General features: G+C 31.4%; 2 protein-coding genes across 2 annotated transcripts; both read left to right on the top strand.

The window, feature by feature from the left end:
• The first annotated feature begins 9,528 nt into the window (after positions 1-9,528).
• On the top strand, positions 9,529-11,005 carry LOC106385393 (PHD finger-like domain-containing protein 5A). Its single transcript, XM_013825317.3, has 2 exons — positions 9,529-10,124; positions 10,474-11,005. The coding sequence occupies exon 2, from the start codon at positions 10,492-10,494 to the stop codon at positions 10,822-10,824; it is 333 nt and encodes a 110-aa protein (XP_013680771.1). The 5' UTR covers positions 9,529-10,124; positions 10,474-10,491; the 3' UTR covers positions 10,825-11,005.
• Positions 11,006-11,362: 357 nt separating this feature from the next.
• LOC106388079 (internal alternative NAD(P)H-ubiquinone oxidoreductase A2, mitochondrial) lies at positions 11,363-14,535 on the top strand. The gene is made up of 8 exons (XM_013828058.3): positions 11,363-12,070; positions 12,488-12,701; positions 12,780-12,940; positions 13,031-13,096; positions 13,490-13,653; positions 13,749-13,863; positions 13,944-14,123; positions 14,191-14,535. Exons 1-8 carry the CDS (start codon positions 11,609-11,611, stop codon positions 14,341-14,343), a joined length of 1,515 nt encoding a protein of 504 aa, XP_013683512.1. The 5' UTR covers positions 11,363-11,608; the 3' UTR covers positions 14,344-14,535.
• The last annotated feature ends 9,112 nt before the right edge of the window (positions 14,536-23,647 follow it).

Raw genomic sequence — 23,647 nt, 5'->3', positions numbered from 1 at the left:
TAGAATTTTCTTATATGTTATATTTTGAATTTTTTTAAAACGACTTTAAACTACAAAAATGTAAGTTTTCCTTAAATATACGACTAAAAACATTAAAATGACATGTATTAATTCGATGGTTGATTTGAAAGCTTTCAAAACCATTTGGAAGATAAAAGTCAAAATAATTTAACTGTGGAAACAATACTGTTCACTTTTTTCAAGAATGTGTTCGATGGAAAAAATAAGGTTTTTATGTCATATTTGTTTAATGTCCACTAGAGAACATTATATTAACTTAAAATATAAGAAGTGTGTATTCTTTCCTTAAATAAAAGCTACAGAATTACCTAATTTGATTTACATATATATGACAATTAATGATTATGAATAATAAAGATTTGATAACAATTTTTGCATCCTTCTTCATTTTTGTTTAATTTTATATTATTAAAAAAAATAAACAATCACATTAACCATATAATAAAAAATTTTGATTTTTTCTTATATGTTATATTTTGAAATTTTTAAAATGACTTTAAATTACAAAAATGAAGAAACCTTATATGTTCTTTTTTTTTAAACGACTTTAAAATACAAAAATGAGGACACCTTATGTGTTATATTTTTCTTATATGTTAGATTTTTTCTTATATGTTATATTTTGAATTTTTTAAAACGATTTTAAATTACAAAAATGTAAGTTTTCCTTAAGTATACTATTAAAAACATTAAAATGACATGTATCAGTTCGATGGTTGATTTGAAAGCTTTTAAAACCATAGGTAAGATAAAAGTCAAAATAATTCAACTGTGAAAACAATACTGTTCACTTTTTCAAGAATGTGTTCGAGGAAAAAAATAAGGTTTTTATGTCATAATTTGTTTAATGTCCACTAGAGAACATTATATTAACCTAAAATATAAGAAGTGTGTATTCTTTCCCTAAATAAAAGCTACGAAATTACCTAATATGATTTACATATATATGACAATTAATGATTATGAATAATAAAGATTTGATAACAATTTTTGCATCTTTTTTCATTTTTTTTAATTTTATATTATTAAAAAAATAAACAATCACATTAACCATATAATTAAAAAACTAGATTTTTTCTTATATGTTATATTTTGAATTTTTTTAAAATGACTTTAAATTACAAAAATAGAAAACCTTATATGTTATATATTTTTTTAAACGAATTTAAAATACAAAAATGAGGACACCTTATATGTTATATTTTTCTTATATGTTAGATTTTTTCTTATATGTTATATTTTGAATTTTTTAAAACGAATTTAAAATACAAAAATGTAAGTTTTCCTTCAGTATACGACTAAAAACATTAAAATGACATGTATCAATTCGATGGTTGATTTGAAAGCTTTCAAAACCATATGGAAGATAAAAGTCAAAATAATTCAACTGTGAAAACAATAATGTTCATTTTTTTAAAGAATGTGTTCGATAGAAAAAATAATGTTTTATGTCATAATTTGTTTAATGTCCGATCCGATCAACCCATGATGTATTAATTATAGTTTTGTTCCATTATTTTTAATAAAAATTGATCTGATCCATCGGAAAGAAATTATATAATAACAACAAAAACTATTTTATATATATAAATAAAATGATCAAATATATAAAAGAAACTATCGATAATATATACAAATAAATTTACCCTGCGCAAGGCGCATGTCTTATCCTAGTATAAGAATAAATAGTAAAGTTAGAAATATAATAATATATAATAATTTTCAAAAATATTATTTAATTTTATTTAAATAATTTTATAATTTTTATTACTAAAAAAAATCTTAAAAAAAATTATGCATTTTCAAAAAAAATAATTTTATAATCTTATTATGATTATTTCTTTTTAATATTGAAAATTTTTTAGAAATATTATTTAATTTTATGTTTTGTTAATTATACACAACAAAACTTTCCCTTGATTTTATAGATTTATTTAATATATATTAACCAAAATAAAAAATAATAATATTTACAAGATATATATATATATATATATAATTAAATATAAATTTAAATAAAAATATTTATTTTATCTTAATTTTTACATAGAATTAAAATATTGTACGCAAATAATAAAACCAAAAAATTAACAAAAATTTATTTATCAATATAATTTTAAAACTTTATTTCTGCAACATGGTGCAGGAAAACACCTAGTTCTTAGTAAAAATCCAAAAGGTAGTTTCTCTCGTTAGAATATATTCCTAAGTATGGACAATGAAAATAAGAACTTAACCAAACGAAAAACAAACATAAAAAACTGGATAATCATTTTTTCTGTAAACTAAACAGAAAACTGTGTCATATTTTATATTTTAAAATATCGAAAATTTGGAAGAATTGAATCAAACCGAATAGAATATCAAATGTTTAAATAGTATAAGATATCTTTATCAATAGATATCTAGAATTTCTTCTAATTAAATTAATAAAACTAATTAATAAGAGGGGATAATAAAAACATGGGAAATGGTGGGAATGCAACCATTAACATGAGAGTAATTGAGATCTTATTAAGGTAAGGTTAAGAATAGGTATGATTATAAGATTGGTTTACTAAGTAGTGAGATAATTATATAATATTTGAATGATACATATGTGAATTATATAAAATGAAGCAACATTATTGTGATTTACTATGTCATCTGTAGTCTAAACTAATTCACAGAAGTATTAACATACTGAAATGAATCAACATTATAATGAGCCAGTTTTAAGGCTCCTCAGCGCGGCACGTCAGCATTTTGTGGGTCCTACCTTTTAAAAAAGTGAAAAAATGTCAAGCCCATGGCTCGAACCCGGGTTATTGATATATAAACACCAACATTTATACCACTAATATATATTTATGAAGGTCGATTTAATAATGTCCCACAAATAAATAAAATGATTTACAAATCATGTTCTCTATTATTTGCTGATTGATTTGTGGGCTTATTTTTTAAACTCGCTAGCCCATCTATTACATCAGCTTATACATTTGATTAAAGCCTAAGCATATCTTAATAAACCATAAAAATGGCCCTAAAAAGTCTGCAAGTCGTCAGCTCTTCGTCTTCAAGTGAGACCTATGGTTTTCCCAATCATGCGCCTCCCCTCAAATACACAGACGCTTCTGTCTAAACTTCTCCAATCAAATCCATGGAACTCTTAGTCTCCCTCTATCTCTTCATCTCCCCCTTTTTACGCACACCATAAAAAAACGCTCATAACTGATACGAACGGCTTCGCTATATCTAGATCATGCTAGATCCAAGAGTCCAACCTCTCATATCTACGAGCACTGTATGACTGACGATGATGTGGCCCCTTTAGGGGTCTTATGAACTGAGATGATATAACCCAGTTTGTCTTGGTGGTCACCACGGTCAGTCCAAAAAATATTTAGGGATAGTCATCTATTTTTTCTCAAGAAACATGTTGATGCTAAACAATTTCTGCTGAATATAGTACTTTTATGCATATATTTAACAGAATAACATCATCTAATATAACACACACGTACAACTGTGTTTCAGACTGCCAGCAGCAACAAAACTCCAGACGTGGATTCTCAATCTATACTATCAGCAGCAACTGTTAGCTACACGGTTCATGTGCCCAGGAGAGCTGAAGAAGTTGATGAAGCAATGCTAAGCTTTGAAAACGAAGAAAAGAGGCACATGAGTGATTGTTTCAAGTCCATCAAACCGTCATCCCCACTTAGCTTATGTGTCAATGAAATAACCATTTTCATATGTTTATCCTACTTTCAACTTTGGTTATCTTTAATTATCTGCAAACTATCTCCCACCAGGAGAAGAGTTACTTGGTTTTTAAATAAAGGGGAACGTTGATGGGTCTTTGCATTTCGTGAAAATAAGCATGTCTTTTGCTTCATGCATGACAACATGTTCAGATAGTTGCATGGCATCGACGTTAAACAATGCAACAAAGAAACCAACTAAAATCCAATAGCCGACAAAACAAAACAAAAACCCTAGAAAAAGTGACACAAGCACACCATCATATGTTCCTCGGTGGGAATTAGGATGCAGACAACTAAATACAAAAAAATATATATGTATCAACTGGTCTTCGTTCACAAAGCGTCCTACACGTAATCAACAACAAACAACTGTCTCCCTACTAATTCCACCACTTCCGACCCTCTGCTTTGCCAAATAACTGCACTCACCAACACAAGTATAAGAACAACATAACTAACAACGCTAACACTAAGTAAAACTGAACAACAACAGCATACACAAATAACTCCGCGCTTGCGCGGGGCTCGACCTCTAGTTATGAAAATGGCAAAGATCATAGGTATCATGGATATTGGCCAAACATATGCCATTATGATTTAGATAGACAAAACATTAGATATACTCACTCATATGTGTTTCAAAGAACTTAATAAGCAACATGTGGTGTGATAAAGCTAACCAATATACGAAAACTGAACGCTTTATTCTATTTCTAGTTGAACTTGAAGTTTTCCTATGCTGAACAAGAGAAGAAAATTTGTGTTGAAGGTGAAAGCTAGATATCACCAGAAACCTGTGAATTAGAAGACGGTAACGGCTCCGGGTAAGCCGATGCGATAAGCTTCTCTTTTGTCAGTTGATCGGACCCGTTACTATACTTTATCACAAAAATGTGGAAGAAATTTAATTGATTTTTTACAACTAAAATTGGTTACAAATTTACTTAGTTCTATATAAAACCTACCTAATTTTTCTTCTATAAATTTGTTTCTTCACTTCTTCTTGGTTCTGAAAAAAGCATCGTGGATGTGATAGAACTTTTTTGTATTATGTTTCTACTTGTATGCGTGTGTGGCCAGAACATATAACTTAGTGGTCTGTGTTATTATCATCTACATATATCATTACTTCGATTTAATCCACATTATATACGTCGTTGACAAAAATTGTTTATATGTGGGTTTATTCAGTTCGAGGGAGTTTCATTTACAATAATAAAAACAGATTCTAGGAACGTTGTCGATCCGTTAGAGCTTAAGAGTTGTAATTTGATTGGATTACTTTCTTTTGTAGTTTTGTTTCTTGCTGGTCATAGTTTTTTTTTTTTTGAGAAAGATCTTGCTGGTCATAGTTGATAGCTGGATCTGAGATTTTGAGAATTATAAATAATATTTTTCAGAAATTTTAGTTAAAATTAATGAATAATTTGAAATCTATATTTATATATGTAACTTTAAAAAAAATTGAGAATCAAAGTTAATGTTTTACGTTGAACAAAAAAAAAGGTTATTACTAAGCTGTACTAGATCTGTCAGCTTCTTAGGGCATCCTTATCGGTAGGGATTTTTCACGGTTCTTAATTTTTTTTTTTCTGATTTAAAAAAAATAAAAATAATTCAATCACGGACCGCCACGCGTCAGTGGAGCCCGCAAACAGTACAATGACCAAATGAAAATGTCTCTTAATGAAGAAACTTGTCTCCTCGGTTTTACAATTTTTGTGGTCCCCCCCTTAAGATCCCACCGAAGATACACCATAATCGTGCTCTTAGCTAGTGACCGTCAGAGACTAAGAGAAGCCTTTTTTTAAAAAAAAAATCATTTTGAAACTGCATAAAGCATTTGCAATACAAATATAACGAGAATCAAATAAAATCTGTACGACCTAGCTACCCGATTACAATCGGAATATGTAAGTTTTACTGGATTATTCTTGTATGTGTTTAAACTTAGTTGATTTCTTATCTTATTTTAATGTCAACCAAGTGGTCATGGCCTAGTGGTAAAGGGTTCACAGCTGTGGGTACCGCCCTGGATTCGATTTCCTTTACCCACCCGAAGCGTCTTAAGTGGTAAGAAAATGCGGATCCTCTGTGTTTCGTAGTGATTAGTCCTTGGGCCTATAAAGCCTTAGGGATCACACTACGGTTATAAAAAAAAATCTTATATTAATGTCAACTAGATTTTGATACGCGCACCTGCGGGGTGTATTTTTTAAAAAATATAATGCAATTTGTTTTTTTATGTCACTATTTAAGATCGGGCAAAAAACTCGAATTCGAAGAACCGAACCGATCACAATCCGAATAAGTAGTACTAAATCAGAACCAAAATTGATAAAATATCTGAATTATTCAAAATTTTGGTATTTGAAGAACTGAAAGTTAATCTGATCCGAACCGAAGTATTTTAGGTATCCAAAATAGATTTATATACTTATATATATTAATTATTTTTAGATTTAATATATATATAAACATCCATAATATATATGATACTTTTAAGTTTGTTTAAATACTTGAAAATATATACAAATAATCAAACGTAAATATCTAAAATAGTTAAAATATACTCAAAACTCCAAAAATACTTAAATAATTATTAATTATCTATCCAAATATTTAAACCAAGCCAATTTATATGTTAAGTTAGGTACTCTGACATATGTTATTCATATTTTATTGTAATTTATTCTTTTGTTTATAGATTTTTAATAAAATTAAAGCATATAATAAATTTTAAATTCTTTAAAATACTTTGAATTGATTATCCAAATCCGAACTGAATCCTCAAAAATCTGAACCGAACACGAAATCCCAAACAAACCCGAAAACGGACCCGAACGCCCACCCCTAATCACTATTATATATCCTATATGTGTCATCATAGGTTACAAAATATGTGTTATCGTATAATTAATCATATTTTATACGTAACATCAAATAAGTAATCTTATAATTAATAATATTTTATACGTACAATCATATAAATAATCACATATATTATATTTTTAAATTTCAATTTGAAATATAAAAACCATAATTTAAGTTGGTGTTTGAAATTGAGCTTTGTATTGTATTTTTCTTATATATATTGAAAACATTTTTTATAATGGTTATTGAAAAATATGTTAGTAAAAATCAAATTTTGAATCTATGTATATTTTTGAATGAATTTTTGATATAAATTAATTTTAAATTATTATTTTGATTTGAATATGTATATCAAGTAACATAAGTTCATTACTTTTTAATATAATGTAATGGACTTCCAATGTTTTAAATAGCATAAGCCCATTTTAATATTTTTTTTCCTAACTTACTGTTATCCATGTTTCCAAACATCACTATTTTTTTAACTGCTATCTATGTTGTCAAACAAAAGTTTAAAGTACTTCTACTTTGATAAAATAGATATCAAGAAAATGGGTTTTTTTTCCGAGAAGTCTACCGTTTAATGTGAAAATAACATATTATTATCGTAGTCCAACCGCTAAACATATATCTTATGCATTCTTTTCAAAATCTTATGGTTTCTACATCATCTTTTAATTATATTCTTCTAAATCTTTTACTACCGTAATTTTTTCTAACACCACATCAACCTTATTCAGTTTGAGAAGCAAAAAGATAAAAGATGATTTTATTTCTAGAAATAGTATAACTAGTCCATTAGTTAAACAAATATTATTCATATAAAATATTATAGAAGACAAACTATTAACATATTTTGACACACTCAAACGAGGAAGGATTATACCAATATGTTTCATTATTTCTAGATCATCACTATCATTCGTACGCTGAAAACAAAAGCCAAAAATAACCATATTAGTTATAAAGGTATACTGGTTATACGCGATTTAGTTGTACCAATTATACTAGTTACACATGTTTTAGTAAAATTAATAGTATATTTGACGATGTAATAGAGTAATTTTTAAAGTTTATAGTTCTGTTTATATATATTTGATGATAAGCTCTAATTTTAGTAGTATATCTAAAAATTTAAAGTTTTAGACCACAATTAATATATTTATTTTCAAAATATTTTTCTTTATATTTTGATTCGGGTCCTATTCGACTGATCCACTTGATCATGCTATCAGACGGCTCTGCTAGTTATACTAGATTTAGTTGTATTAGTAATATTATGCGTTTTTGGTCATAAATTTTGTACGCCGAAGATGAAATTCGGTTCAAATTGAAAAAAATGATTGAGGATGATTATGAGTTGATTTTTTCGCTGAATTGTAAAAAAAATTTTAGTGAATCATAATTTTAAAGTATCATGAGATGAAGAAGATGAAAATAGGAAAAAAAAGATTTAAAGTTAAAAAATCTAAAAGGTATTTGGTTTGGTGGTAGACTATAAATAGCAAAAATTAATTTAACAATGTATCACATTTCTCAGGATTTCTCATTAATTTTTTTTTAAAAGTAAAATGTACAAAGAGTCTATTTTAGAATTTTATCAAGGGCTTATTTGCTATCTAACCAAACTTGGAAGTGAAATTAAGTAGACAACAATGATTCTGACATAATTAACAAACTAACATTTGTGTCACATATTAGCCGGTTATACCCTTTTCATCTGCAGGTACCCAGTTAACAAAGAAGAGAAGGGATGACTTCTACGAAGCAAGATATGGACAAAAATTAATGAGCACTATTCATCTGCGAAGCCACCCACGTTTTAATCTTAGTTACTGCATATGTATTTCGTACATGTGTTGGAGTTTATGGTGCCATTTTAGATGATGAACGACACAAGTTTGGGATCTCTGAAACTCCACTGACCGTGCCTAAAACAAACCAAGCAACCCAAAAAACTGAAATGCACAATCATGATCTGGAAGTTTTTAAATGTTCTATTCCATACCTATAGAGTAGTAGTATAGGACTACTTTGTCCCAAAACTATTATATTTGAGACTGGTGGAATAGAAGTTGACGATCATGAGCATAATATCCGACTGCTAAGTCCTTCCGGTGGACCGCATGACAAAGGGAAGACAATTTTTATCACCAAAATAGTATAGGTGATGGAACTGATGGTAACACAAACAACCCATAAGTAGTAAACATTACTCTCAATCCCTAAATACTAACCCTACACTCCAATCACTACACCCGACACAAATATAAAATTATAATATTTTAAATAAAATTAAAAGCTAAAATAATATATAATATTTTGTTATATATATATATTTGTGTGGATATGGTTAACGAAATGATATTTTGAGTTTGTAGATCAATTGTGTCGGTGTAGTTAACGCAACCAATATTCATATCAATGATACAACTTGAAAACATAATACATGCTTATTCACTATAAAATCACATTTTTACTCTACATTGATTAAATAGTATTCTATTTCATATAGCCAAAATATTATATGACTCAATTTCCAATCCCAACCCCTAAATACTAAAACTTTATCCCTATCCCAACCCCAACTCCTAATTACTAAAATCTAAACCCTAGCCACTAAATCCTAAACCCAAATATAAAGTATAATATATATTTAAAATAAAATCAAAATCTGAAATATATAATACTTTATAATATTTTGTTTTCTCATGTACAATATATAATACATAGTATGAACCCTTTATAAAATAGTATGGACCCTCTATTTCACCTCTTTTCTTTTGAAGACATGGTGATATATACTTACTGATCCACCATCATTATTCTTCACCACCATATAAAGTCGATGAGTCATCATCTCTTTTATGATACGGCCACATATTTATAGGTCCGCCGTCAAGCATTAATTCATGATGCCGCTTCTCCCATAACGTCATTCTCATACGACCCTCACTTTCGGAATCCGAGAAGCTTCTCCTTTTCGTCACTGGCCGAGCTTTCAAAAATGGTCTTCTTCTCAACAAAACGTCGCCATGGAAATCGATGGCGTCACAGTCTCCATCAACGAAACAATCCCCAGTCTCCATCAACGAAATAATCCCCCTTCTCCGATTTAACAAATAAAAACTTATCAAAGAGTGATGTGTGAAAACTGTGTGGCCGCGCTTTATTTTTTGCATTAACCAATTATTAATTTATTTAATTTTTGTTGCAGATTATACCGGTTGTGGAGAAGGGTACAAGTGTATTATTATATAAAATATATGGTGTATGTGTGGAAGTTAGGTCAATTTGTTAGATGGTGAATTATAATTTTATTTTGCATCATACAATGCAAATTCCCTTTTATTTATCAACCCACAAGCGCCATATCAGAATTTGATCCAACGCCACACCTTTATCGATTGAACTTGGCGCTCGGGAACTTTCTCGTCGCGACATTCTCTTAACTGGCTCAAGTTTGATCTCCTGTAAATCGTAAGATTTTTGACTTTTCCGATATATAGGATTCCTCTAGATTGGTTTTCGTTTTCTTTTTGTTTCTTGATTTTGTTGCTACGAACTCGTAGGGTTTGCGATGCTTGTGCTTTGCGATAGCTCTCTATATCTCTTAGATTCTTTTCAAGAAAGTTGATGGCTTCATAGATTAAGTATTAGATCTCCGAAAATTTGCAACTATAGAAGAATAGTGTTTCGGCTTTAACTGCTGCACGTAAGGTGTTCGACGATATTCCTCTGAGAAATTAAAAGCACTAGACCCACCCCATGTATAGGGAAGTGACATCATTTTTATTCTTGTGGGCTAAAGCTACTACATATTATTCAGGTCACTGTTTCAGTAGCCATGGCAAAGCATCACCCTGATCTGATCATGTGCCGGAAACAACCCGGCATTGCCATCGGACGACTGTGTGAGAAATGCGACGGGAAATGCGTGGTTTGTGATTCTTACGTGCGTCCCTGCACTCTGGTGCGTATTTGCGACGAATGCAACTACGGATCGTTCCAAGGCCGGTGTACTATATGCGGAGGGGTTGGGATCTCGGATGCTTACTATTGCAAAGAGTGTACGCAGCAGGAGAAAGACAGAGATGGTTGTCCCAAGATTGTCAACCTTGGGAGTGCCAAGACGGATCTCTTCTATGAACGTAAGAAGTATGGATTCAAGAAACGATGAAGATGTATTGGTTTTCCCGATTACTGCATCTCTTATGCTATGTTTGTTGCATAATAGTAAAACTAATATGTATTGGGTATTAAAAACCCATGCATTATGCTTTCTTTTTCTTGATAATCTAGACTTGAGCTGTCTTTATTGGACTTATCTTAGTGTCTAAATAGCCTCTTGCATTGTGCCTCGTGTTTGATTTCATCACACCACAATAGAAGTAGGTATGTTCTTGGACTCTAAATCATGTTTTGAATACGAAATCACTAAACTACATGTACCGCTCAAATACAATCATGTTAAAACATAGTAAATTTTTGTTTATCCAAACAGTGCGAGTTTAAATAAATAAAAGTGTTAGTAAATAATTGATACGACTGGTGTAACAAACAAGACTGTTTGGGGAATTGTTGTGATTACTTGATTAGCGGATGCAGTAGTGGTTGACCGATCATTTTCTTATATAAACTTGGGTCTGTTTTAAATGTAAATCGTGGGTCTATTTATTTGCAGTGGTTTAAAAAATGAAAGATCATCATATGAACCAATATGATTATGGGCTATCTCCTTTTCTAAACCCAGAAAATTTTACAAGATAGATGGGCCCAAAGCCTGTTAAGAATCGTATTTTATTATTTTAAAAATAGAAGCAAGAAAAGAAGAAAGATGAAACTTCTCCTTGAGCTGATACAGATCTTCGAGACAGAGACATATTCAAATGCTTCCAAAACTCAGGGAAAATTCCTAAATCAGAATCCATCACTTTGACCAAATACGAAGAAGAAGAAGAAAGATGTTCTTGATCAAGAACCTGAGACGAATCTCGCCGACAACATCCTCGGCCCTGATCGGCTTCCGAAACACCGGATCACCCCCTCTCTCCTCCCGTTTCTGCACCACTCTGAATCAACCCCAACAGGTCCAGTCTCCGGCTCCTAATGGATTGGATCGGAGTCGGTACGAAGGTTTGGCACCGACGAGAGAAGGAGAGAAACCGAGAGTGGTGGTTCTCGGGTCGGGCTGGGCGGGTTGTCGTTTGATGAAAGGGATCGATACGAGCATATACGACGTCGTTTGCGTTTCCCCTAGGAACCACATGGTCTTCACTCCTCTCCTCGCTTCTACGTGCGTCGGCACGCTCGAGTTCAGGTCCGTCGCTGAGCCTATCTCTCGTATCCAGCCTGCCATCTCGAGAGAGCCCGGCTCCTATTTCTTCCTCGCTAATTGCTCTCGCCTTGATGCTGATTCTCATGAGGTATTACTGTGGGAATCATCTGAATCTCAGCATTTGTAACTGAACCGGAAAAATCCGAATCGAACCGATCCATACCGAAATTGATTTTGTAGGGTTGTACTTGGGATATCCAAACAGGAAACCCCCAAAACACTGAACCTATATAATGTAAATACTCTTTTTTTTGGAACACCTACATAAATACTTTAAATATTCAATCTTATAAGTTATTTTGATCGATTTTGTAATAATATCAATCTATCCTGAACTTGTTTGGATCTTAGACAATGTTATAAAATTTACTAGAATCTGAAATATTATTAACCGAACATATATAAAATATTCGGAGGCTGAACCGGAAACCCTAACCGTAAAGCTCATTCACTTTTGGTGAAAATATCTTTGCACGCTTTCTTAAATGTTTGTCATTGGTGATAGGTTCACTGTGAGACTTTAACTGATGGCTTGAACACATTAAAGCCGTGGAAGTTCAAGATAGCTTACGACAAGCTCGTGGTAGCTTGCGGTGCAGAGGCCTCCACTTTTGGAATCCAGGGAGTTCTAGAAAACGCCATCTTCCTCCGTGAGGTTCACCATGCTCAGGAGATTCGCAGTAAGCTTCTTCTAAACCTCATGCTCTCTGATACTCCTGGTAAGTGATAAACAAATAATGTTATATTTCTCATGAAGAATCAAAATTATTAGCACAGAACACTTTGTTTTAAATTAGGAATATCGAAAGAGGAGAAACAGAGGCTGCTCCATTGCGTTGTGGTTGGAGGTGGACCAACTGGTGTAGAGTTCAGCGGTGAACTCAGTGACTTCATCATGAAAGATGTTCGTCAACGGTATGCTCATGTGAAGGACGATATTCATGTTACTTTGATAGAGGTTTGTTTTCAAGAAGCTGCTTCTTCAGGTTCCTCCTTATGTGTGTTTCATCACTTCACAATTGTCTCTGTTTTATCTGATTATTTACAGGCCAAGGATATACTTTCTTCATTCGATGATCGTCTCAGACGCTATGCTATCAAGCAGTTGAACAAAGTGAGTTCATTAATGGTTTTAAAAATCAATCTAGGCGGCAAATCGATCGTAGTCTAAACATTTTTTATTTTTTTTTTAAATCCGAAAACCATTTTTACTCGGTTTAAATTGATCTAAAATAGTTTAAATCTGTTAAATTAAATAATCATGTTAGTACAGATTCACAACTTGTCTATTTTTTTTTATTTTGTATCATCTAATTTTGATCATACATCAAAATAATTATATAATTAAATCCAAAACCTAAGTATCTTATATAAATATAAAATAAATAATAATTCACCTAATCACGAGTTTTCTACATTATACCGCCTAGCGATTTCTTGTGGTTAATTTATAACACATGAAATGTTTCTGTGCTCATTATTTTGCTGCATTCATATACATTATTAGTCTGGAGTGCGGTTTGTGCGTGGGATTGTGAAAGATGTGAAGCCGCAGAAGCTAATCCTTGACGATGGCACAGAAGTTCCCTACGGACTCTTAGTATGGTCCACTGGTGTAGGTCCTTCTCCTTTTGTTAGTTCTCTTGATCTTCCAAAAGCTCCTGGTGGAAGGTTAGCTCATCAACATCTCTACATTAGACCCTTTTTTTTTGGCTAAAAATGTTCCACAACGACTAGACTTATTGTATCTTTGTATCTCTGTATAGAATTGGTATTGACCAATGGATGCGTGTACCTTCTGTACAAGACGTGTTTGCCATTGGTGACTGCAGTGGATATCTTGAGACCACTGGAAAACCGACTCTTCCTGCTCTCGCTCAGGTAAACTCTGTAGATAGATAAGCTTCGTAATCGTTTATACCTTCTCATGTCTTGTTATACTACGTTACTGCTCAATTAAGGTAGCTGAGAGAGAAGGCAAATACTTGGCGAATCTACTAAATGAGATTGGGAAAGCCAATGGAGGACGAGCCAACAGTGCAAAGGAGATAGCACTTGGAGTTCCTTTTGTGTATAAGCACCTTGGAAGCATGGCAACAATCGGTAGATACAAAGCCCTAGTGGACCTCCGCGAGAGCAAGGTAACAAATATTTGACTATAATTCACCTCGTAAAACAATGTTGGGTTGAGAGAGATTACTTGGGCAGGACGCAAAAGGGATATCAATGACTGGTTTCGTGAGCTGGTTCATATGGAGATCCGCTTATCTGACTCGAGTCATCAGCTGGAGAAACCGCTTCTATGTTGCTATTAACTGGTTCACTACTTTCGTCTTTGGCCGTGACATTAGCCGTATCTGATATGTCCGAATCCACCAGTGTGTTCTGACCTCGGTTTACTTTACACGCAGTGTGTTTTGACCTCGGTTTATTTTACACGTCGTCGTTTTTTGTACAAAAGTACAATAACATAACCTTCTGAAGACTGAGAAGGTTTTAAATTGTCCTCTCTTTTTTTTTTGTGGTTACTAATAATATCTTTGGTTGTTGCGATTTCGTTTGAAGAAAAAAGAATAATTCAGGGTTAAATGTTTTTTTCAGGGTTAAACAATAAATATCTGGAAAATAATTATCAGTTATGGATTAGACAGATACCCTAAAGAGTTTATATTTAAAGTTTCTATTTTGATTGAATTAGAAAATATTATTTTATTTTTAATATGATATCTTAAACAATTTTTTGCATCAAAGGAGGATAGTTGGTGTTTTAATTTTTAATGTACAATCAAGTCGGTCTGCAAGGGAAGACATCCAAACGACCGCTTAGGACAGTATAATTTTAGAGGACATATTTTTATTTATTTATTTATATTAAGAACTTCGATAGTGTTTATATGTAAATATATTTATAATTCTTTTGTTAATAATAATATTTGTAAGAATTTTTACTCTTGTTTATAGAACTCTCACTAATAAATATATTGGATAAGTGTATTGATAAATAATGATTATTTTAAAATGTAAAATTTTGCATTAACAATGAAATATTGATGTGAAGTTAACTTGATAAAATTATGTTTACCAATTAGTACTTGACCAAATTGGTTTATCAAGTTTTAATGTGATTTATATCATATATATATGTATATGATATTAGATAAAACATAAATATATATATATATATATATATATATATTATTTGCAGAAAGTTAACCTAAAACGGAAGTGGATGACGATCATGATGACTATCCCACCATGCTTGTTGAGATAGTACCTCTTAAGATATTTGAATTTCAACTTGCCAAGTAGATGCTTTATTGACTGAAAATAACAATGTCAGTAGCTTAGAGTAGAGTATTAAAGATCAAATGGACATTGAATCATTCGGACTATCGGCCGCAGACGCTGAAATGGAAGGATTATTATGGCAGCGTCATGTGAGAGACATGAGGGGGTTTTTTGGTCTGATTTCAGACGGATTGCTCAAATCCAGTGGATATGACTACGGGATCGATGGACTGGCCGGTTTTCGCTTTGGATATTGATGCGTTCCGGAATTTACATGATGATTTTGAGAGCATGAGCATGTTTCACATTTCCAGGAGCAGAAATGTACGGACATGCTCATTACAAAAGAAGCTAGAATCAGAGGTGTTATATTCTTTTATATAAATTAGACACGGTCAGACGAAAGTGCTCTTTAGAAAAACATCCAGTCTAATCAAAACTTGGTATAGTGATATGAATTAGCTAACAAAAAAAAAAGATAAAATGATTTCTGATTTCAAACTTTCCGGTTTTGGTGAACCGGATTGTAGATTTATTTATTTATTTTAGTTGCATTTTTTTTTCCATAAATCTCTTTATTTTAATACCAAAAAAAATTCAACATATTTAATTTGAAAACTTTTTTCGAAAAATCTTAGGGCATCCAAAGATGTTAGATCAACACTATGTAAATTTACACGATTTATATTAGGTTTGTTTTGTAACTATTTCTCCTAATTTATAACCAATTGAATTTTAATAAACACAATTATATTTTTCAAAGTTTACAATTCATCATTAATTAATGCATTGAAAAAAGTATTTTAAAACAATTTTTTTCCTAAAACACGAATTTTTTTGGAATAGAAGGAATAATTGTCTTCATAAATATCTTTTTGCCTCATCGTTATAAAACTTTAAATATATAAATGGGAGAATATATCGTTTAGATTCGATACCAGAGGGGTTTGTCAATTATTTTCGAACGAAATGGTATTTTCTCTATTAACACAAACCACTATGTGAACTATATATACACGTGAAAAGGACATGAAAATGCGTATGTATTTAAATCAAGGCCCTTAAATCAACTGTTTTCTCTCAGCAAAAGTAAGAAAAAAAAAACGATTTCAAGACTCCAAACTCATGATGCTATTTGAGAAAAAAAATTACCTCTTGTTCATCTAGTTCGTGTTTTAAATGCATATATGTAAAAAAATGAAAGTGACCAAATGTGCCAGCAAAAGCAGGACTATGACTTTACCTGTCAGCTCTATTATTTAACCTTTGCTTATCTTTCCCCCAACCAACTAAGAAACCTTTGTCTACTTTTGTAGACATTTGCTCAAGAGTCAGTGTGAACTTATTAATTCAGGGAAGCAAACTCATTACTAAAAGCATCATTATCAGTGGATTTCTACGCCTGAGTTTTTAGACATTGCCTTATTAATATTTTAAAATAAAAGAATTTGTATAATCATTCTACAGCTGAGTTTATGAACATCAATAACAGTAGATTTCTACAGAGAAGTTTGAAATAATCTCGTATCAGTGACAAAATATGCCTAATGAATTTATGGTTTCTCAATATTTCTAAAGAGTTTCTCAGCAAAAAAAACGATTCTCATATTTTACTTTTATGATATTTTTAATTAAAAAAAACTCATGAAAAAATGCCAATAAAACAAGGGGCAATTCATTCTTATCTTATACAAAATTATGGGATTCATCTCATAACCGTGAGAAGATCAACAAAAAAAAAAATAAGAGTGCTAGAAAAAAAAAACAATACTGATGAGATCCACTAGCACTCTTATCTTTTTTTCTTGTTGATCTTCTCAAAGGTTATGAGATGAATCCCATAATTTTGTAGTTGACAAAAAAAAAAATCATTGTTCTTTTCTAAAATTAAAAATTTAACTGTATTTTCATCAATAGTTTTTAAAGAAATCTTTCACAATTTAAATTCAAAAATAAATGAAAAAGAGATGAGAGAGAAGTCTCTCATTTGAGACGTAGAAAAGTTTAAAAAATTGCATATGATTTGTTTTTATTATTGGGCAAGCTTTTTAATTGGGGAATTGCATCCTATGACCTTCAAAAAAATTATATTTAAGCCGCTAGCCAAAAGCCCTATTACACTTATATAGTGTGTATAATTTATGTATAATACCCATTTTCTCCTTACACTTAACCGGTGCAACCTGCAGTTAAAATAATACTAATAATTACATATGGAAGAAAAAGTTACGCGTGGTCATTGGATAATCACCTATTTCCCCAAAAAAACTTCTTCTTTGTAACTTTGGAGAAGGTGAAAAGTTCACCGAAGAGATTTGCGAGATTGCGATAGGGCAAAAGAAAACCGGAGATCCAGGCGTCGGTTCAGTTTACTCACCCAGCGTAAGAGGCTTCCGTTCTGGTGGACACTAGTCACTGATTCCGCGAGATCCCCCGGAGAGGTCTAACTAAGAGGCGAAGAGGTGAGGTCAGTCGGCAGTTTCTATTCCGGCGGCGAGAATATTTTACCAGATAATCAGTTTAGTTCGGTAAGTTTGGTTTCTACTATTCGGTTTCCTCAATATAAAATTGAATGTTTCACTGCTTCTTTCCCGGTCGCTTTATTGTCGAGTGACCACTTATTTTCTATGTTTTCTACCGCGATGGCAATACAACAATTATATACTTGTTCACCATTCTATTTGATGTTCGCTATTCCATTTGCAAGCTTCTATTTGATATTAGTCATGTTCCATTTTATATTTATTGCATTAGATTGCATGTTATTTGGTATGATTTTGATGTTATGTTTTATTCTACAAGTAACCTTTTCCCACATGGTATCTCTTTTCAGGATGTTATGGAAGAATTAGGCTTGCCGAGCAGAATGTTTGAAATGGGGTTTGAGCCAACTGGCAAAAAACGGATAAACAACTATTTCAACCTTCGTTGGATCGAGCTGATCAAGATGGCCCTAGACGACGACCATTTAGCGATGTTGAATGCATCGCAATTTAGAAGAGTTCTGCAGATGGGTGGCCATACATTCTCCGTTATGTTTGTTCACTACTTCCTCTCACGGCAGTTGGTAACGGTTAAAGAGTTCGAGTTGTGGTGGTTGTTTGCGGGGAAGCCATAAATTGTGTTCTATGCATATATAATAGAAATGTAAAATAATATGTATTGTTTTTATTCTATTCATGTTATGTAATGCGATATATTCTGTTACTATACTATTTTACTATGTTCCGTTCCATTTGATAATTAATAAAGAGTGTTATATTTTGTTTAGAAATATAGTTTGTAATTTTCTTAAGTTATAACTATTGTTTCATATTTTTGAAAATGTAAAAATTGTACTATGATCAATATTGTATAGTTTAATATTACATGATAAAACTTAATGTTATATAATATTATGTATTTTTTTAGATTTTGAAATTTGGGTTTATGGTTTATATTTGGGTTTAGGGTTTATATTTGGATTTAGGGTTTAGGGTTTAGAGTTTAGTGATTAGGATTTAGTATTTAAAAGGTAAGGGGGTATGGTTGGGACAACATTAGCTTATCCAATGTAATCATAGACATTTCATAATTTCACCAATATGTACTATACTAGGTATTTTGTTCCATTCTATTTGGTTTTAGGGTTTATATTTGGGTTTATGGTTTATATTTGGGTTTAGGGTTTATTGATTAGGATTCATGGTTTAGTAATTAGGATTTAAGGTTTAGTATTTAGGTTTTGCAGGTAGCTTTGAGATAGAGTTTATTATTTAGGGGTTAGGATATAGTTGATATCCTATAATATTTGGTTGATATGGAACAAGACACTCCGGTTTAACTGTGAGAAGTACATGGAATACACCATTTATTGTAAGAGCATTCTACGGAGTAATTACATAAGTGACGTGGATGGATTTTGTGTCATCATTTTCGACAGTGCACAATAATTGTTGACCATACCTCATTTCTTCAACGTCATTTAAGTGCCTTAGAGCATCTGCACCGCTAGCACCCCAAATGCCTTAGAGCATCTGCTTAATTTTTTTTTTTTGTCTGATTAAAAAATTAAAAATGAACCAATCACGGGCTGCCACGTGTCAGTGGGCCCCGCGAACAGTGGGAACAACCGACGCTTACTGCGCTTGTTTAAGCGCTGCTGCTTAATTTTTTTTTTTTTTTAAATGGTTAAACACCGGGGTAAGCACCCCGGTTAATGGTGGCCTTATTCACAGACTACTTGTATCAATAGAGGGTAGAACCGGACAAAAAGAAAGCTAAATATTATTGATTACATTATGTCAAAATCAATATCATTCACTTAATTTACCTTCAGATTTTAGCTATTTGGCAAATTAACCTTTTTTAATTTGCAATGCAATATTAATATTAAATTAGATCAATGTTATAAATGAAAATTTTTGGTTAGAGACGACACCAATGTTGATGTTCTAACACTGTTCTTAGTTACAAAATGTCTCCAGTAAAGCTATCAACTGCGGGTCATTTTGAAACGTTTGGTTGATTGAAGCAAGGTAGTAAAGTCTGAAACTTATTTGGTTGATCCAAACCGAAACCTGTTCTTCTGTAATGGGAATATGCGTCGTTGTAAGATATTCACGGTGATCATTTACAAGTTGACAGAAACAAAACTTTTTCCTAGGGAAATATTGATGAATCGAAAAAAGGAGAAAAACCTCAAACGAGATGTCACTGTTTAGGATCAAATAATTAATTGGATAATTAGAGATTTGTTAGAAAGTAGAGCCAATGCTTCTTTAGGAATAGAACCCAACGTGTTTTGTCGTTTACACGTGCACGTACAACATCCCATCTTTCTTTTTCTTGTCCAAAGCCATCACTCTTTTTTTCTGAACAACTCTTTGAATTGTTTAATTTACATCTAATTATCTTCAAAAATTGGCTTGATTAACCACATGAGATTGGTCTAATGGTATGTAGACTTCCGAGAGATCCGGGTTCGAATAAACTCCACGGCACTAAACCTATATAATCATAAGGATATGGAATTATTGTTTACAACCCATTTAAAATATGAAAGAAAATCAATCTGTGGATGCACCCCTCCTTAGAAAATTAATATGGACTCTTCGATAGTAGTCTCTTTGAAAAATATATACTCTGTTAGATATTAAACCATACATATGAATGGACGTTTGTGATGTTGAAGAGACGTGTATTCATGAAGTGATCGTGATCTTTAACCGTTCTTTTTCTTAATGGTTGTATCTTTAACTGTGCTTTGTATTGATAGATTAGCCACGTTTTTATTTAACGCACACATATTATGTCGAATATCAAGGGCTTTAATGTACGCCTTTTTTTCTTTAACATCTCGCGTAGTGCTCATTTTCAACTAATATTTCTATCCTGATATGTATAACGTATCGCTTCCTAATCCTATCTATGTAAATCGGGATATGGTTATACTCTACTCGTATATAACAATTAACAAGCAACATCTCTCATCTTCTAGCACTCTTTCTTTGTCATGGCAACAGAAACATAAATACTAATTAAAACAAAAATAGAAAATAGAAAATTTTCGTTTCATATCAGTTGGTCAATAAAGAAACTAGTACTGGTTACAATTATTGCCACTTAGAGCATCATTGATTCTCAAACAAAATATGGGTATTTAAATGTAATTTAAATAATTTATTAAGAATAATTTAAAATAAAAATTGAACCTATATGGAAAAGACAAGTATTTCATGGAGTTTTCATGAGTTTTTCAAAAATAATCATTTAAAAATCCTATCTTATTCTCTTTTTATTGTTTTTATTTTATTATGAGATATTTTCCTGAGGATCCTCTGTAATGAAAGTGTTCTAATAAATATGTACGCCAAAGATCCATTGATCCATGAAATTTCGGCTAGTGGCATGCAATCCAAAAAATATTCACATAACAAGTATTTTTCTTGGTAACAATATGAAGATTGGACTAGAAAACTGCATAAGACTACGAGTTTAGAAAATGCGTTTCGGGATGGATACACTAAATAACACCTGCAAAACAAAAGCAAGCAAATTTGATAATTGGACCATTTGTCATCTATTGGTTATGTAACTTATGTTGATTGGGACTCTGGGACTATGTAGTAGTCCACTTCTTTAACATGTTATCTTTCAGTTTTGGGGGACCACTAATCCATGTTAATGATTTTGTTACGAGAAGTATAGAAGCAATTCACTTATGACAAATTGACAATATCGGGTTTCGGAACTTCGGTTCCGCGCGAATCTCCTCCAAAACAATGAAAAAACTCAGTTTGTATGGACCTAGCTAGAAACGATGGTCTCTGGTGCTATGAATTCGAACTTCCTTTACATATGATCCTCTACAAGGTCTGAACCAAGCTACTCTACGGTCCATGACTGGCTTGCGCAACTTGAGTGTAGTCCAGGTTTTTTTTTTTTTTTTTTTTTGTCGTGGTGATGAGTCTATATGTGGTTGGAAGGTTCATGCAGTACAATAAATCTTTGTTTTAGCGAGCTGTATATGTGGTACACGAAAATACATCATTCTTACGACGTGTTCTATACCAACTACATTCCCTCAACACTTGTATTGGTTTGTTCGTCTGAATCAACAATTGTGCCTTTTAAATGATTTTTATGATTAGTTCAAAACCCAAAATACATAGTTAATTAACGGGGCAAAAATGTTAACGAATAGCTTAACTAATTATATTTTCCTTTATAACCCTACACATTAGAGATATTTCAGTGTAATATATACTAATATAAGATTTTTATTGTCATTTGCAAATTTATAACAGGCAGCATATTCCCGCGGGCCTACTCTTCATATTATTTTTGGTAAGTAGCGTAATGATAGATAGTTTTCTTAATTCTTTTTTTTTTTTTTTTTTTTTTTTTTTAGTTTTCTTAATTCTTGAACTTGGGTATCATCGTGGGTATCTACGAAATGATTCTTTCGACGTACTGCGTACACGATTTATAGATAAACACGTATAGACGTGTATAATAAGTCACAAGCTTATTCAGTAGTAGTTAGAGAAATATATGAGTTAACAGACTACTACTAGAACTTTTATAAATTAGTATTCGATAAATTAATATTTTGAATATTCAATTCAATAAATTAAATATTTTCAATAAATTAATAGTCAGTAAATTAACATTTATAAAAAATCATAAATTATATTGTCTCATTACAATTATAAATTAATAACTGATGTATAAAAATTAAAACATAACAAAATATTGTTATGTATGGTTTTTATTTAAAATGAAATTCATTTCGAACTTTTTCAACACTTCGAAGTATTTATAATTATTTATCAGATTATATTTAAAAACATTAACATTATGTGATTCATATTATATATATATATATATATGTCAAATAATTTAATAAACACTATGAAAGCTAAGTTTATAAAACTTAATTAATATATATATATATAATTCACAAAACTTAATTTAATAAACACTATGAAAGCTAAATATGATATTTTGATAAATTACTAATTTTATAAATTAAATATTATAGTTCATTAAGTATTTTGAATAATTATTGGATCTTTAAGTATTTTGGATAATTATTCAAAATTGACCCATTTTGTTTTTTGAAAAGTTTTTTAAAAAATTGAGTTTTTTTTCGATTTCCGTTATTTTGATCGATTTGGGTAAAAACTAAAATCTGAAATACCATAGAACAATAACCATTTGGATACTTATGTCGAATTCAAAATAGTTTGAATTCTCAGGTTCAGATTTTCATAACTTTTTCATCCGCCTCTAGAAGTAATATAATCTGAGACAAAATATAAATAGAAGAATTTATATATTTCAACCATATGGATATATGGTCGTGTGATACGGCGGGTACGAAAAAGTGTTAGGCATTATCGTTTTGAAACCTATCATTCATATTTGCTCATTTACGTTGTTAAAGGGCGTGGATATCTAATTTCCACGTAGAACAGCGGATTTATTTTTTTTGGTCAAAGAACAGCGGATTTATATGTCGCCTGAAAAACATGCTAAACAGTTCATTATGATTTGAGCATCCCCATTAGCTTGGGGTTCAAGTTTATAATTTTTTATTATAATTTTTTTTTTTTTTTTTGAAAAAAAAAAATCAATCGCGGACTGCCACGTATCATGGAACCCTTAAAATAGTGATGAACTCGCGGGACGCATGTTCACCGAAGAGAACTGGAAAGAAATAGGTTCATCACTGTACATTATTTTAATATTTTTTTTTTTTGGAATCTGTGTGAACCCACATTAGTCCTCGACCCAGGACATCCCCGGTCCATAAAAAATGTCTTATATATTTACTTCCGCGTACATATTTTTTCTAATTTAATTTCACTGAATAGAACGATGTAACAAAATA

This window comes from Brassica napus, chromosome C3, assembly GCF_020379485.1.
Source record: "Brassica napus cultivar Da-Ae chromosome C3, Da-Ae, whole genome shotgun sequence".
NCBI lineage: Eukaryota > Viridiplantae > Streptophyta > Magnoliopsida > Brassicales > Brassicaceae > Brassica > Brassica napus.
This window is presented reverse-complemented; position numbering and strand designations above follow the sequence as displayed.